General features: G+C 42.6%; 1 protein-coding gene across 1 annotated transcript in view; it reads right to left on the bottom strand.

The window, feature by feature from the left end:
• LOC147750766 (uncharacterized) overlaps positions 1 to 9,856 on the bottom strand; it is a 30,889-nt gene extending 21,033 nt beyond the window's left edge. The window contains exons 1-6 of the mRNA XM_086936822.1: positions 9,715 to 9,856; positions 8,552 to 8,616; positions 6,806 to 6,871; positions 4,878 to 4,952; positions 4,234 to 4,284; positions 1,682 to 1,747 (exon numbers count right to left, since the gene is read on the bottom strand). Coding sequence (XP_086792948.1) covers positions 1,682 to 1,747; positions 4,234 to 4,284; positions 4,878 to 4,952; positions 6,806 to 6,871; positions 8,552 to 8,616; positions 9,715 to 9,763 — 372 coding nt within the window. The 5' untranslated portion in view covers positions 9,764 to 9,856. The remainder of the gene's footprint in view (positions 1 to 1,681; positions 1,748 to 4,233; positions 4,285 to 4,877; positions 4,953 to 6,805; positions 6,872 to 8,551; positions 8,617 to 9,714) is intronic.
• Between the last annotated feature and the right edge of the window lie 6,864 nt (positions 9,857 to 16,720).

Here is a 16,720-nt window from a genome sequence, read left to right as displayed (position 1 = left end):
ACTGTTCCACACAGGTATGAGTGGGAAGGTATCCAACACTCACAAAGAGGGAGGGGCTACTTCTGGGTGTCATAGCAGCACTCACAGGGGAAGGCCGGAACCACACAGGATTCGCAAATGAGTCCTTCCTACCTTGATGGTGTGATGCAAGCTAACACACTTGCACTGCGTGAGTGTTGGTGTAACCTATTTTATACCAAACTATTTGTTAAATAAATAATAAATACATTTACATTTGATTTTTGCAATTGGTGGGCCTAGAAAACACTTTCTTCTGCCAAGAACGACCTGCAGCAGGTGCGTACCTGAGACATACATATGCAGGAAGTGCTATGCAGCGCTTGAGCTGCCCACTCTGCCCTCCTGCAACATATGCGTCCCGTTTGTCATCGTGTTCCGAGGTCTGGGTGCACATCTGTGCTGCATAATGTGTGGTCTACAAATGTGCACTCAGCTGATTATACCAGGAATCCATAATTATTATCTCTGAATATTGCTTCCTTAGCCTGACTCACAACGCTACTATTTATCTGTGAGTAGGAATGTGTCACTGCTGGAAGTGGGAGAGAGGGTCCCACCAATGCCTGGAATCAAACACTTCTACTCACAGGAAAGGCTCTATGCGAGGACCTGTGCTGGTGATACTAGTCTTTAAACTGTCATTTTACGTCTTAAATATTTAATATATTGGGCACTTGACATCAGATGTTTTAATGGCATGCTCTAGGTGGTTGCCCTTTAAAATGCAAGAATTTACATCATTGGCCAGGGGGCTGATTTACATGCTGGTGGTAAGGAAACTCCATCGCAACAGAGACAGAGTATCCTTTAGCGGCAGCATAGTGGCCCGCCCGCTCGATACAAACGCAGGCGGACCTTTGGCGTAACCACAGTGGAGACTACTCTGTCCCTGCCACGGTGACACCCGTCTGATAGCCCAACCACCAGGATAACATTGGCGGTAAGGGGCATTATTTTGTATTTAAAAAAAAAAACTGAAAACCCACTTTCAAACTCAACAAACCATTGACAGGAACCATTGTGACGTATTCTCAACCTGCCAAACTATAAATCGACCCATTCGAGATCACTAAGAGAATGTTTAGAGGAATAACAACAAATGCTGCTATAGGCTGCAATATACATGTTATTGCCTTGCTTGGAAGGAAAGGGGGCATCACCCAACGGAAAGGGACACATGATTTTGTCTCATAATAAATTCAACCACAAGGACTCCTTTTGACCCCTTATGGTCTCCCTGGCTGCTGAGCCCCCGCCTGACATACACCTTTGTCCTTCTTTAGCAGTGGCAGGGCTACAGTAAAGGGACTGGGTATTTGACAGCAAACTGTTAGAGGGATCCTAACCTATTGTTGGGCCTTCAGTTTTACACTCAAAACACTGCAATACGTCATATTTTAATAACAATACTGACTATGCAAAGTAGGACAGGGAGTGAGGCACTCATAACAATCCATTAAAAAAAATATTATGCGGTAATTGTAGGTTGTTGCCTCTTCAGATCGTCCATTAAGCCTCATGCAGACTTCCCGGTACTAGACTTGCTAGACACTTGCCTTGTTGTGATTGGTTTATAACGGAATGCAGTACCTAGTCTCATTTACTGATACGGAGGAAATACAATCCAAAGCAGACATTGATTCTAACCGTCTCATCTTACCAGGGCATCTCTGATGGGACCCTCTAGTTTCTTAAGCAGATCTCCAACTTTTGCAGCTAATTCTTCCTGAAACACAATTAATGACATATTAGAAAAGACAATGTTCTCTTAGAAAGTACTAATTCAAAACGGTATAGAACTATTTAGCTTATAGATTATGTTTTCCTCTTTTTACTGTCTAGCACAACTTCAGATTACCAAGAACTTGGTATTAAGCATATTGTCCCCTCACTGCTTAGTCCAACACATTGTATTTGCTGTTCTGCTCAATATTAATAGCACAAATAGGCTACTACTTAATTATTTGTTGTTTATTGAGCATCAAAAACTCATCCCAAACAGTTTGACTTCTTCTTGTTTGTTACACAGGGCACAAAGTTTTAGGAATGTTTGCTGGTTGCACCACCTAGAACAATTTATATATATATATGGTGGGCCTGGTGGCCACTGCAGCTTGGCTCATGTACAAGCTATGACCTGCTATCATTAATTTAGGGAGGCATTATTTGGGTGGAAGATGGAAAAACCTGTCAAAACGTTTTGAATAAGTTCAACAACTATGTCTGCTATCACTCCCGATGAACAGCAGTCTCGCGAGGCTACATTTAATCATTTGGAGAAGTTCCCTCCACCTTTGTCACTACTGAGTGTTGTCAAGGTGTGAGGACAGTATGATAAACAATGGGGCGGGTTCCAATGGCACAATGGGAGTGTAGGCAGTGCTGTGGTATGCAGACCCCTGGTGCATTTAATTGTGCAGTGTAGTATGATGTAGTGTAACTTGACCTCTGGTTCTAAGAGGCAGGCAGAGTCATCTGGGGTGACATATGGTGTGACCTGAGAGTACACGGTGTTCACGTGTGTTGAAAAGCTATGTCCAGAGAGCACGGTTGGCTGCTATCGGCTTTATGTTGCACTGTGAATGCTTTTAAAACGGAAGAAACCCCAACTCCAGCTGACAATGCAGTAATGTGAGTTGTTTCTCCCCTTACTTTTAGGGTAATCACCACTCTGTCTGTGCAATATTCCCCGCCATGAACGAGGATCTAAGTTGTCGTTTCATGATAACGGAACCAAACACAGGAATAAGAAAAAGGCCAACCTACAACATTGACCCACCGCTACATCCAAGAAGCGACATCGGTGCAATATGGATGCGCCAGTGTTTTGGCCCCACTGGGATGATAATGTCCTGCTGCCCAGGCGTCCCCCTTTACACGCTGCTCTATTTTGAAGAAGAGAGCTTGGTTTTAAAGGCGCCCAGTTTAAATCTGCTCAGCCACACCTCACCAGTCGAGAGAGACAGGGCTGTGCTGGTAGTCAGTGTTTCACCCTGAAGCTGGCGTAGTTTATACGCAGGGAGAAGGGGTTTCTGTCAGACTTCACCCAATGGTTGCATTCAGAGGGTATGCCTCAGGCAGGTTATAATACACTGGTTGCTTTAAGACTGTGAGCTTTAGGACTTCTTGTTTGTATTCTGAGGCACTCGTAAGGGAAACAGTCAGCCAGTGACTGACAATAGCAGACCTACAGGCAGAAAGCTAGTGACGATATTGTAGAGCAGTTCATCTGTGGAACTGACTACATTCAGAAACTGAAGAGTCACCCCAGAAATTATGTCAACTCTGGCATAACTCTTCCCTCCTTAATGTACCTAATGAACCGCCTCAGTTAAAGGTCCCCTATACTTGAATGAGGAGCAGCTAGTGTAAGGCAGTGAATGTTTTTAAGATGTGAGTGCGCCTTTAGACTCTGGGGGACAGATGTACAATCCCCTATTGCCACCACAATGTCACTTATATCGACGTTGTGGTTACGAAAGGGGCTGCGCCTTAGTTACAAGACAGCGTAAAGCCACTTAACGTGACTTAATGCTGCCTTGTAAATAAGGCCCCCTTTCACCTATTCATTTTGATGCTGCCCCCTATGTGCAAGGGTGGCGTACATAGGAGGCAGCGTCAAAATTAGGACCAGGTAAAACTTGATCTTAAGTGCATTATTTCTCCTTGTTTTTGATTTTTCCATGTGTGATACCTTATGTAGCACATATGGAAAAAGCAAAATATCATGGATTGTTTATGTACAGAAAGGTGTGCCTTCCTGTACATAAACAATCCTTTAAAAAAATGCAATTTTGTGATTTGCATGTGTGCTGCATGAAGTAGCACACATGACAGTGACATAATGGCCTTTTAGGATTGTTTATGTGCTGGAAGGCACACCTTCCTACACATAACCAATCCTCCGCTCTACGTAGACTCCCTTACACTATGGTGCAAGGTTGCCTGCATTGGCACTAAGTTGCTGAACTTAGCGCCATCGCAGGGGGAAACGCAAGACTGCACCACATTCTTTTAAATATGGTGCAGCCTTGCATTTCAGAAGTAGCGGAGAGAGGCGTTAAGCCATGAAGGCTAACGCCTCTCTCCACCACTTCCTTGTACATATCCCTCAGGGTATGAGAAACTGCACCACATCTGCAACTCTCGAGTCTGAAGGGGCCATTGCTAATCCACAATGAACAACGCTCACCATTAGACCCTCAGACTTACCACTGTTTTTCCTTTCAGCAGAAGATCATCAAGTACGCAGCCAGCTTCTTTCTGAATGGTGAAGGAAAGAAGTTACAATATAAATATTTCATACGCAAGTAACCGCAAATATTCAGAAATAAGAAAGGCTAAGAGAGTTTTATTGTTCTGATCACTTTTTTTTTTACATATTCATAAATATTTAAGCTGAATAAGAGAAGATGCTACACTTCATAGTGTTATAATGTGTTATACATCAGTGGATACTCCCGGGCCATGGACAGGCCCCATTCTTTATTGTGTCCAGATTTAATCCCATTCACAGCTGGCACCAACCTTTGATACCAGAGTTCTTGATGGTACCCCAAACTAGAAATGTGATGCTTGCCAACCACTGGTTGTGCCAGTCTATGTTCAGGGAAGTCTGGCATCTAGATGTGATCAGAAAATAAATTAACGAATGAGCCCATTTGAACTGATCTTAATATAGGGGCTGGAAAACCCAAATGTGTACATGCAAACATTCAAATACTAGTAGTATCCAGGACCACAGAGAGTGTATGTTTACAGTAACATGGAAGAAGCTTTTGGCATTTATGCATTCTTAGTAATGTCAGATTGATAGAAGAGTGAGATAGAAGACATGAGAGGCCACTAATACTTACCAGTGCTTCTTTTAATTTCTCTACCATTTCTTTCCATTCATCCAAACTACATTCATTTTCTTTTCCCTTCACCTCCTGGAACGAAATATGAAAGAATCATGTATAAAATCTACATTGACCTCTTTGTAGGCGAGTTGAACTGACAATAGCTCCTTGGCTTTGAAAGTCATTCTTTGGATTTTAAGAGTCCTAGAGGAGGGCACATTTTGGCTACTGTAATCCTAGGAGGTTGCTATTGAAGAACAGTGCAGAGAGAATAATGCTTATATGGATAGGGTATTTTATTTTATTTTATTTATTTATTTAAACTTTTACCGCGCACAGCTACCCACAGTGGGTTTCCCGGCGCCAGGGACAGACTATAGAAGAAAGGACAATGCAGCACCTGACTTGAGGCCACAACCAACTATTGACTGCGCTTGGTGAACAGAAGAGTCTTCAGAGTCCTACGGAAGCGGAGTAGGTTGGTCTCTGACTTTAGTTCTAGTGGGAGGGAGTTCCAATATTTCGGGCCCAGAATAGAAAAGGAGCGGCCTCCCATTCTTGCCAGCTTACATCTTGGCACTGTGAAATTGCCAGTGTCCGATGACCTTAGTGAGCGCACGGGTGTGTAAGGTATTACCAACCCTTGGATATAAGTTGGAGCGCTGCCCTGCTTGGCCTTGAACATGTAACAGAGTGCCTTGAATTTAACACGTTCAGGAACGCTCAGCCAATGAAGGTCAGGCAACGCGGCAGCAGCTGAAGTGCGTCTAGGGACGTTCTTTAGCATGCGCGCAGCCGCATTTTGTAAAACCTGAAGCACATGTATGGTGGCTTTATCTGCGCCCAGGTAGAGAATATTGCCATAGTCCAGGCGTGATGTTACAAGTGCCTGGACTACGGTTCTGCGAGAGGAGAGGGGGAGCATCCACAAAATTTTGTGAAGCCACCGCAGCGTTGAGAAGCAAATGGCTGCAACCTTAGTAGCCTGTTGCTTCATAGTTAGCCTGTCGTCAATAATGACGCCCAGGTTACGAACTGCAGTGGATGGCGTAGGCGCATTGCCCAGTTCAATGGGCCAATGACGGGGGCCCCAAAGAAGTTTGTCCCGACCCAGAATGACCACCTCGGTCTTCTCCCCATTCAGCTTGAGACAATTTCTCCGCATCCAGTCGGCCACAAGAATGAGGCCAGACTTGAGTGCGGAGGTGTTGTTCTCGTCTCTCCCTGATAGGGAGTAGACAATCTGGGTGTCATCTGCATAGGAGAACAAGGTTAGCCCAGCCTGTTCAACTATGGTCGCCAAGGGTTTAACATAAATATTAAATAATAAAGGGCTAAGGATTGTACCTTGGGGAACGCCACGGGTAGATGGACAAATGGTGGAAGTATTAGGTTGTGGGGTAGTGTAATATGCTCATCAATTAAAGCAGAATCTCAAGCAATAATTGCCTTTGAAATAGTAAAGATGCCGGTAATGCGGATGGGGAAGACAGCAAAGATATATTACTCAAATCCTTTGGAGATCCCTGGAGTCCAGGGAGCACATACATACATTGGAAGGGCTAGAGTGAGGCTTGAGTGCTTAGATATTAGATGGGCCATAGCACAGAGATAAGGCCTCTTTAGATCCTGATGCCATGTTGAAGATGCACTTACCAGTGATGACCTATTAACACTGAGGTGGAAGTTGAGCTCCTCAAAATAAAACACAGACACCAGACTAACATAAGTCAGTCAGAAATGCAGAGGCATTTCCTCAAATGTATACTGATTTATGAAATAGAAATTCCTTGGTGGGTTGGGGATAGAAACCTGGTATAATTGAGTAGATTGGGAAGGTGGAAACAGAGGAATACCAGAAGGGGAAAGACTGACAGCATTGCATGTTGTTCCGAACAACAACCCACTCAATTATAAGAGCATCAATGTAACATTGGCTGTACCTTACAATGTTCATATGAGCAGACAACATCTTTCACACTCTTCAGAAATTCCCCCAGCTTTTGCTTCTGCATGGAAAAAGAATGTCAACAATATATGTTAGGAATTTCTTGTGTAAGAAACATGATGCCACATTTCTCATTTCTAGTTCACTCAAACTCATCTGCAGTCCACAGAAAATTATTCTTATCTCATATGGACTAAACATATTCTTCTCCAGTCTCTCCTCCAAGTAGCCATCCATGGTTTTAATGTTTCTACCTATGGATGAATCTCGCAAAGGTCCTACTCCAAAGATACAAATGTACACAGTTAGATAAGAGAGCATTGATGAATGTTTCTGTACTTCAGGGACATCCATGGCATACACCACACGGTACTACAGTACACGTCATATGCTACAACTATTAAAGGTTATGAACAGGGGATTTCCACCCTGAAAAAGTTGACGGCTCATGCACAACCCTCAAGGTTGTAAAATGAGATCGCATAGGCGGGGCCATTTTGTAATTTCTCTGAGGCATGCAGGCCAATTGTTCGTTTTACTAATGTGTTTCTACATAAAATATTGGGATATTGAATTAGTGACTCACAACTCTTTTTACATCTTCTACTGCTGTAACTAATATATATCGTGGAATTAGATGGATTCTCCCCAGCTTACTCTCTATGCTTCGTGATGTAGAGTCTAAATTTCAAACCATTAACAATGTGCTCATAAGTAGGTATGCATTCTCAATCTGGAGTGAACTCTGTACACAGCTGTTATCCACTTGTTCCTTGGGTGTGTCTCTATGGTACATTCTATCGCTACAATTTTTATTCCAGCCTCCACAGACCGTAACAGAATCACTCCCCATTAGGAGACCTCAATGGTACATTCTGGCATCTCTCACTTGGGATTAAACAGGTTGTCTGAAATGTTAAAGCATGACACTAAGCTAAAGGTTGAAATTATAAATATATTAAAACACTATATATTTTTATGTTTCTTAATGATCTTAGTGTGGAACAATATTTTTTTTCGAAATCTTTGTACTTACTTCTATAAGTACAGAAAGACGATATTTTTTTAAACAATTTTTTTGACACAATATTATTTTTTCAGATATTGTGACAGTGATCCAGGCTCACATCCACCCCAATTATTATCCCACTTTCTTACACATTTCATATAAAATAACTGAGAAAACATTTCACAACACACAAGCAATAATTGATCTAGATTTCTGGTCAAATATTCTGCTGCAGTTTGGCAGGTAAAATAAAATGTGTAGAAAATCCCAAACTGCAAGATACTTTCTCATACAATGCATATGGTCACAAATGACAGGTAAGTGACATAATCAAATGATAATGTAATGTTCCGTTGTAGTTTATAGCTGCAATCATACTTCCGAGTCTGAGTTTGAGCAGGGATTGGAATTCTGATATATGATATTTATACCTCCACTGATTTCCCCTTACAGATCTGACCAAGTAAAAAATGTATTTAGGGAAGAAGTACAAAGGCAAATCATATTATTTGTGGTGCAATAAATATATGATCTGCATGTAATGCCTAATTTCTAGAGCCAAAATTTGGATAAGGAGTTATATTTTGCACCTAGGAAATAGTTCACTTCCAAATGAGACATAAGGCAAAAGAGGGGTTGCCTTAAGACATTTTTGATGCTGTGGGATAAGAAATCATTCAGCAGTCTGAGCCCCGAACTTAAACTAGCATCACCCCTCCATGAAAAACTTACCAGAAGCTTTAAATCACACTTAGGAAGAGGAAGAGGACGAGGTTCGGAGTCATCGGTGGCAGAAGCTGAAAAAAATGAATAGTAAAGAATACATTTTTTAAATTTGGTATTCTCAATCTAGGAATTTTACTACAAGTAAAATGTGCTCTGATGAAAACATTGAGAAGGAATGGTCAAATAACATTATATCTCAGAGCATTCCAGCAGGGAAGGCTCCTCCGCTAAGTCAGAGGACCGTCGACCCATTGGTTTCAGCACAGCAAAAAAAAGATAATAACATGCTGTTACTATCATTTTACTTTTCTGTGCTGAAGTAGTTCGGCGAGGCGGGGTGGAGCTGGGTTGCTCACAGAGCAGGCAGAGGAGTGGCTGGGGCACTTTCTAAGTGCTCATGATGGTTTGGCAGGCCATCTTGGGCTGGCCAAACATTCATGCACACTTTACATGTTCTCCACTGGGCTATAATACACAGCCTGAGAGGAGAATATGCCCAGGCCCCCGCTGCCTGTCTGAGTGCTGAACCACGGTGCTCAGACCAAACAACAACACTGCGGACAGTAGCGTTGTGATTGGCTATGGGGAGTCTGGAAGCCTGTGTGCTTTTGGACCACACAGGAGCAGAGAAGGGAGAGGATGGAGGAGAGGCAGCTGCCGGCCAGCCAGCAGGTAAGTGCTTTTTCTTTTTCGTTTTAACCCCCCTTCCTCCCTGCACCACTACTACTGGCCAGGAGCAGCCAACAGTGCGTTCCAAAAGAATGTTCAGACATTGACAAATTATATCACTTTTCACTTTTATTTAACAAGCTTCATTCTCTTGATCTTTGGTGTGACAGGCAAATAATACTGCCACCACACACATAAAATGTTAAGGACAGTAGATCAATCAACAATAAAAAAAAAACTTTGGAAACTGGTGTTTTATGGAAATGCGATAGATGTCCACAGGGGCTGTTGGAGTAACAGAATACAGATGCGATTCCTTGCATACATATATGTGTTTCATGGAACAACTCCTGTCTTGAATATTTGGTGAGCTGGCAACTCCATATTTAGCTTGTCAATGTCCTGATAAAGATACACTCGCCTTAGCTATTATATACGCATTATTATACATTTCACTGTATAATTGTTTGGCTCCTTAGGACCCTCCTGTGTATACTCACCAAAGGTGGTGCTGAGGGCCACCAGCACAAAAATAGTTGCAATCTTCATGGCAAATCGAGGCTTCTCCTTCAAGACTTCAGTGGCAGGGTGAGTTCAAGTGTGGAACGCTGTCTGCCGGTCCCCTTTATTTATACTAGAAGAAGCCTCTCGACTCCTCCTACAATGTCACAAGACACCTGGAATGTTCTTGTGCAAGTCGTTCTTAGCACAAAGACTGTGAAACAGTATTTTAAGGGTGACCTTTACACTTCCTCCAATTTTTTATCTAAACTTTTCCCTTTGGCACAAATTGAAGGAGTGGTTGACAAAAACTCTTTGTTTGATGTTCCCTCTGAAATACACATGTGTACAAAGAGGGTTAACTTTAAACATGGAATAATGCCATGACAAACGGATCTGAATTCTGGACGGGACATCCGTGTACCCGACTCATCATCTGCTCTAGGGCATTTAATATTGGTTGAGATGAATGAAGTCATTGTACATTAACTGTTGATTGAGACTCTTTAATTTCGCCTGCTGTACTCACTTGATTCTTTCAGTAGCATGTTATTTATGCACGTAGGTTTTCTGGGTAGCATCGGATTCAAGTATGCAGCTTCTCGGGGTTACAGTACTCGTACACTTACGTTCTCTGGAAAATTGAGGATTTGAGCACAAATAATTTCCGGGTAGCATTACGCCCCACAAATTGTTTGGTTAACAGAATAAATACACATAGTTTCTTTGAATAACAGGATCATACACATATCATCTCTGAGGGATCTCTAGCAAAAAGGTCCTCTCGTTAACAATGGAATTGGGCACAAATATTTTTGAAAATAAGTTCCCTGGGTAACAATATTTATACACGTTTTCTTTGATTAAGTAAATTTATGCACAGAGCATATCCAGCGAACAAACTGTTACAGCTTCTATAGGTAACAGGATATATGCACTCATGTTCTCTAGTAATAGGTTTTTCATCATAAGGTCTGTGGGTAAGAACGGATTTATGCACATTATACACATTAAACACAATTTCTCTTATGTAGAGGTCAAGGCCCCTCTTCAGGAAAAATACTCAGAAATCACATCTTTCTTTCCACCAATTAAATGGTAATATATAGTTATTTAGATAGTGCTGCTAGATTGTTGATATTAAATAGATTAACGTGAATGACAGCATAACACAAACGGAGCAGGGGGCTAGCATGGTGCCACAGAAATAAAAAAGAAAAACCTATAGGAAACAAATAAAATATTACAGATTACAGATGCTCATTGAAAACAACATTGTGTTATTAGTTGGAAGGGGCGAGAGTCTCAATCAAATTAGAAACACAATCCTTGTCAGGGAGAACCACAAAAGTCACTAAATAAACCTGTGCTTACCTTCTGGTAGCTTGGCACAAAAGCAGTCAAACTTACCTTAGTAGTAATGTGTAAAGTATTTATGCAGCAGTCAAACAGTAATGAAGTAAAAACACAAGAATCATCTCAAACCAATTTGGAAAATAAGAGTATTTTTTAATAAATAAAATTACACCAAAAATCCAATCAGGGGAACCAGATGTATGATTTTTTTAAAAGATTCTAGTGAAACCAGTACCAAAGCGCACAAAGTGCCAAGTGTGGATATTTGGTTGCCTTAGACATGGTCAAAATCACAAGCTTTAATTGATCGCGATGCAGCTCGCGCCAGATACAAGAACAAGTTTGGCATGATAAGAATTGTACCTTTTGTCTTTGAAGGGAATCCGGCAAGGCTTTGTCTTGCTCATCCTCAGTTCCAGTGAAGCTTTCAGCTACACAGTGAGGCCTTGAGGGTCTTCGCGTGACTTGCTGTCACAACTGGTAGAGGTTTCAGGATTTGTGTCGCTCAACATAAGTTCCAGGGAAGCCTTCGGTTTGGAGCTGCGCTGCTTTGCAGGGCAATGTGTTCCTTTGTGTCAGATCTGGTGGAACCTTCGGTTAGGCAGGAAGAAGTACGCTCTGACTTCAGGCAAGGTCCAGGACCTGGAGGGAGGCAATTATCGTTTCAGGACTAAATCCCTCAGGTGGGAGAAAAGGTACCATGTCAGGTCCAGTGGTGCTGGTCATCTGGAAAGCCGAAGCCGAAGTCACTAAATAAACCTGTGCTTACCTTCTGGTAGCTTGGCACAAAAGCAGTCAAACTTAACTTAGTAGTAATGTGTAAAGTATTTATGCAGCAGTCAAACAGTAATGAAGTAAAAACACAAGAATCATCTCAAACTAATTTGGAAAATAAGAGTATTTTTTAATAAATAAAATTACACCAAAAATCCAATCAGTGGAACCAGATGTATGATTTTTTTAAAAGATTCTAGTGAAACCAGTACCAAAGCGCACAAAGTGCCAAGTGTGGATATTTGGTTGCCTTAGACATGGTCAAAATCACAAGCTTTAATTGATCGCGATGCAGCTCGCGCCAGATACAGGAACAAGTTTGGCATGATAAGAATTGTACCTTTTGTCTTTGAAGGGAATCCGGCAAGGCTTTGTCTTGCTCATCCTCAATTCCAGTGAAGCTTTCAGCTACACAGTGAGGCCTTGAGGGTCTTCGCGTGACTTGCTGTCACAACTGGTAGAGGTTTCAGGATTTGTGTCGCTCAACATAAGTTCCAGGGAAGCCTTCGGTTTGGAGCTGCGCTGCTTTGCAGGGCAATGTGTTCCTTTGTGTCGGATCTGGTGGAACCTTCGGTTAGGCAGGAAGAAGTACGCTCTGACTTCAGGCAAGGTCCAGGACCTGGAGGGAGGCAATTATCGTTTCAGGACTAAATCCCTCAGGTGGGAGCAAAGGTACCATGTCAGGTCCAGTGGTGCTGGTCATCTGGAAAGCCGAAGCAGCACGGAAGACCTCTAGAAGCTTGTTATGTCACTGTAGCTAAAACAGGACAGGATGTCAGCCAAAAGATCTCTAAAGTCTCTTATGGGAATCCTTCTTACCTTCTTCAGATAGCAGGGCAGTCCTTCTTCAGAATCTTACACAGCTCTAGGAGTGGTCTGATTAGAGGATCTGAAGTTGTCATTGGTATCTCTATTGTGTGCCTGTGGGTGAGGGATGCCTCCTTTTTCTAATCTTCCCTCTTTCATTGGTTTAGCTCCAATCTGTCCGGGTAACAAAGGGCCGGCCAGCCTACGGATGAGCTACATTTGTCTGTGGCTGGGTAGGCAGCCCTTAGAAGTCATTAAGGGGGTGGTCAAGCCCTGAGGCTAACCACCGTTGAAGCTCTGGAAGGACTGAATAAAGTTCTCTAGGACATCCTGCTAAGGAGAGCAACACCCTGCTTGTGAGAAATTGGGTTGCTGGTTGAAGGGGATATGAACCCTTCTCAAGCAGAAGCGGCAATCCCTGTCAGGAAGAACCACAGAAACTCACTAAATTAACCAGTGCTTAATCCTCTGGTAGCTTGGTAATAAAGCATTCAGGTTTAATTTAAAGGCAATGTGTAAAGTATTTAGGCGGCACACAAACGATAATAAAGTGAAAACATAGCACATCAGTTTAGAAAAATAGGTTACATCTCAATAAAGGATTTGACACCAAAACAACAAAAATCCAATCAGTAGAATCGGAGATATGCAGTTTCAAAGATTTAAGGTAAGTATTGCACCTAAAACCACAAAGTGCCACTCATTGTTATTTGGTCAAGCGAGACCAGATGAAGGTCACAAGTTCAGATCAACCATGATGGAGGATGGACCAGATACACGGACCAGGTTAGCCCCACGAGTCGTGGTGGAGGAGGCCGCGAGGAGCAGGGAGAGCGCCGTGGATGAACATCGCTGTAGCCTGAAGAGCATGCTGGGCATTGTGAACGATCATCGCTGTAGTGCAAAGATCCTGCCAAGTGTTGTAGGAAGTTACTGCTGGAGCTTCACATTGGCATTGTAGTGCAAATGGTCAGGTTCACAGGACCTTCATGATAGTGGCTGGAGAGAGCTGCAAGATCTTGCCATGAACAGGCTTGTTTGCGGTCATGAAGAGCTCAAAATCTCAGGAATTCTCCTTTTCATCTAGGTGGAGCTCAGCTTATGCAGCTACACCAAGGGTCCAGGGTCCCTCTTGGAGGTCAGAAACTCACTCCAGAAATGTCAACAGGGGTCAAGCAGGCCTAGTTGCAGGACCTGACTCATGGGCAGATGCCTGCTTGATAGACAAGTCTTTATTTGATTTACATTTACTACCTTTCAGAGGCATTCCATGCTGACACCTTCGGCCTGACTTCTCTCCGAGCTTTGCAACTTTTTCCTAGCTTAGCTGAACAGGCTTTTTTTTAAGGGAAATGGGTATGCTTTGATTTACTTTGAGACAACTTTAAAAGTTAGTCTTTGTATTTATGATTTTGTATTGCTTTGAATTATATTGCTGAATGTATTTGCATATTAGCTACTGAATTCCATAAACGCGATTATTTGAATTTGTATCTTTGCTAATCTTTTAATAAAAACGTAATGGTTTGAAAAGTCAATACTCTATGTCATCTTAGTGGGGAAAATGTGCTTCACATTATTTAATTGTATTGATTGTTGTGACAACCTTTGTCCTGAACTAAAGGTCCATCGGAGTGCAGCAGAACTTTGCACGGTGCAAAGTGCAGTATCACACTTTACCACTGGTTAACAGGAGTAAAGTGTGCAGTCCAAAAAGGAAAGAAAAACATGTCCAACAATGGAAGTAAAAAATCTGTTGTGACTCTTCAGGGAGGGCCCAGTCCCAAAATGCAGTATCTTTAGAGACAAATATTTTTTGAGAAAAATATAATTTCATTGTCGGAGAAATATATAGTTCAAAGTGTTTTTTGAATAATCTAGAAGCACTGTATGAGCCACTACTCTATTTACTTATAAACATTTTTCAGTTTATACAATTCTTATTGGTTGCTGCAGAATGCTGGAGTATATTCTTGCAGGGAGTGGTAGAGAACTGTTAGAGCCCAGTTGGGTAAGGAAGACACCTTGCCTTCAGTCTCAAACCTGCATTCAGATCAAAGAGAGTTTGAAGAAATCAGGGGCATATTATCAAGGGCACTATCGCCGCTTTAGTGTGAAAAAATCCATATAAAGCGGCGAAAAAACTATTGCCGTATTAGCAAGCTGTCGCTAACTTCTGTTAGCGACATTTTTCCGGCGATAGCTAGTAAAAAAATTATTGCCATGCCTGGAAGTGATAAATATCGCTAATGATATGCGAGGTAGGCGTACCCTCGCTAAATCTCACGGAAAAAGTCGCTAACACACGATCGCACTATTAGCAACGATCGCCTGGACTTGCTTAGCGACAAACAAATTCTTGCTAAGGCCCCTTAGCTGGAGATAAATAAGAACTGCTAAAACCAGTTCTAAAAATGAAAAACTGGAGATGAAAAGGAGACCATATAAAGGGTGACCTAGCCCATCCCAACCACGCCACCAAGCTGAGGACCTGCAGATGCCATGGAGGCAGTAATCATACAGCTTGGAGTCCCACAAAGGCCACAACCCCCACTGCCACCACCACCGGCTCCTGGACCACCACCAAGGCAGCGCCAAAGATGACAGCGGCCAATGCGCACACGAATCATCCTTGGAGACCTACAACCACAGGATGTCATGGCCCACTACAGGCTGAAACGGACATCAATTGACTACATTCTGAACCACATAGGCCACCGGCTGACACCACCAACCCAGCGTATAACTAATATCCCCCGCAAACAAAGCTGCTGGCTGTGCTGCATTTCCTGGCCTCAGGGACATTTCAACCCACAAAATCCAGACTCGGTGGAGTATCACAGGCAGTTTTTTCAAGATTTCTCCCTATTGTGTTGGATGGCATAATCAGCCTGATACTCCAGCAACTCTACTTCCCAAACAGTGTGCGTGAACAGCTTCTCGTCAAGCAGGGTTCCCATGCCATAGCTGGATTCCCACAAGTTCTGGGTGAAATAGACTGCACACATGTCCGATTAGTGCCACCTGTGGACAGTGCACACATATATAGAAACCGAAAGCACACTCACTCAATGAATGTGCATGCGATAGTGGACCACCATGGACTGTTCACAAATGTAATTGCCAAGTTCCCAGGGAGTGTGCATGATTCGTACATCTACCAGCAGTCAGTCATAAACCAGCGCTTCCAGGATGGTACATATGGGAATGCAGTCCTAGTTGGTAAGTAGCAATCCAACATACCACTTGCATCAGCATTACACACATGCAAAACAGATGTGGTCTAATCTCAATGTCACAATATCACATACAAGATGTCAAACAACATCACCCCACACCAGACACATTAACACCATGAAGTGTGGGCACTGCAGCTAGATACATTGACCAAAATCACTGTAAGTCATACACCCCTGCACCCCCGGCAAATGTTGCAAGATGTGTGAAACATGCATGTGTGATGGAGAAATATCACTCACAAATAAACTTAAAACACAAGTCTCACTGTGCATGTCTTATGCAGGACAGGCAGGATGAATACCACAGCACAGTTTGACATGTTGCCATATTGTGTGAAAATGTAGTACAGCTTCATGTCACTTACCATCAGTGACCCAGTAGCACACAACAATGTGTGGAGGATAGTGAGGCATGTGATGCAGATGCAGACCACCTGGTACACCTGTAGGTATATGGAGATTGAGCCTCAAATATGGAGCTGAGTCTGGACTAGCAGTGTTCATAAACACATCCCTGCTACTTCATTCATTATGCGCACATATGGAATGTGTAATCATGCCATTTGATAAAGTAAATCCAGTCCCTTTTGTGGTTTGTGAGTCAACAAAGTTTATACAGCCACCAAGCAGATGTCCATACGAATGACACTCCTTCTACGAGCAGCACCTCTTTAGAACTGGCATTAACTGACAGGCAGTGATGACTAAGCATAGGCAAATTTTGCAAATTTGCGATCCGCGAACTTGCGGATTTGCAAATTCGCAATCTGCAAAATTCGAGAATTCGCACGAATTTGCGGATTTTTTATTTTTGCGTGTTCGTGGGGAA

This window comes from Lissotriton vulgaris, chromosome 1_1, assembly GCF_964263255.1.
Source record: "Lissotriton vulgaris chromosome 1_1, aLisVul1.2, whole genome shotgun sequence".
NCBI classification, from domain to species: Eukaryota; Metazoa; Chordata; class Amphibia; order Caudata; family Salamandridae; genus Lissotriton; species Lissotriton vulgaris.
The sequence above is the reverse complement of the archived record's forward strand: the minus strand, read 5'-3'. Positions and strand labels throughout refer to the sequence as shown.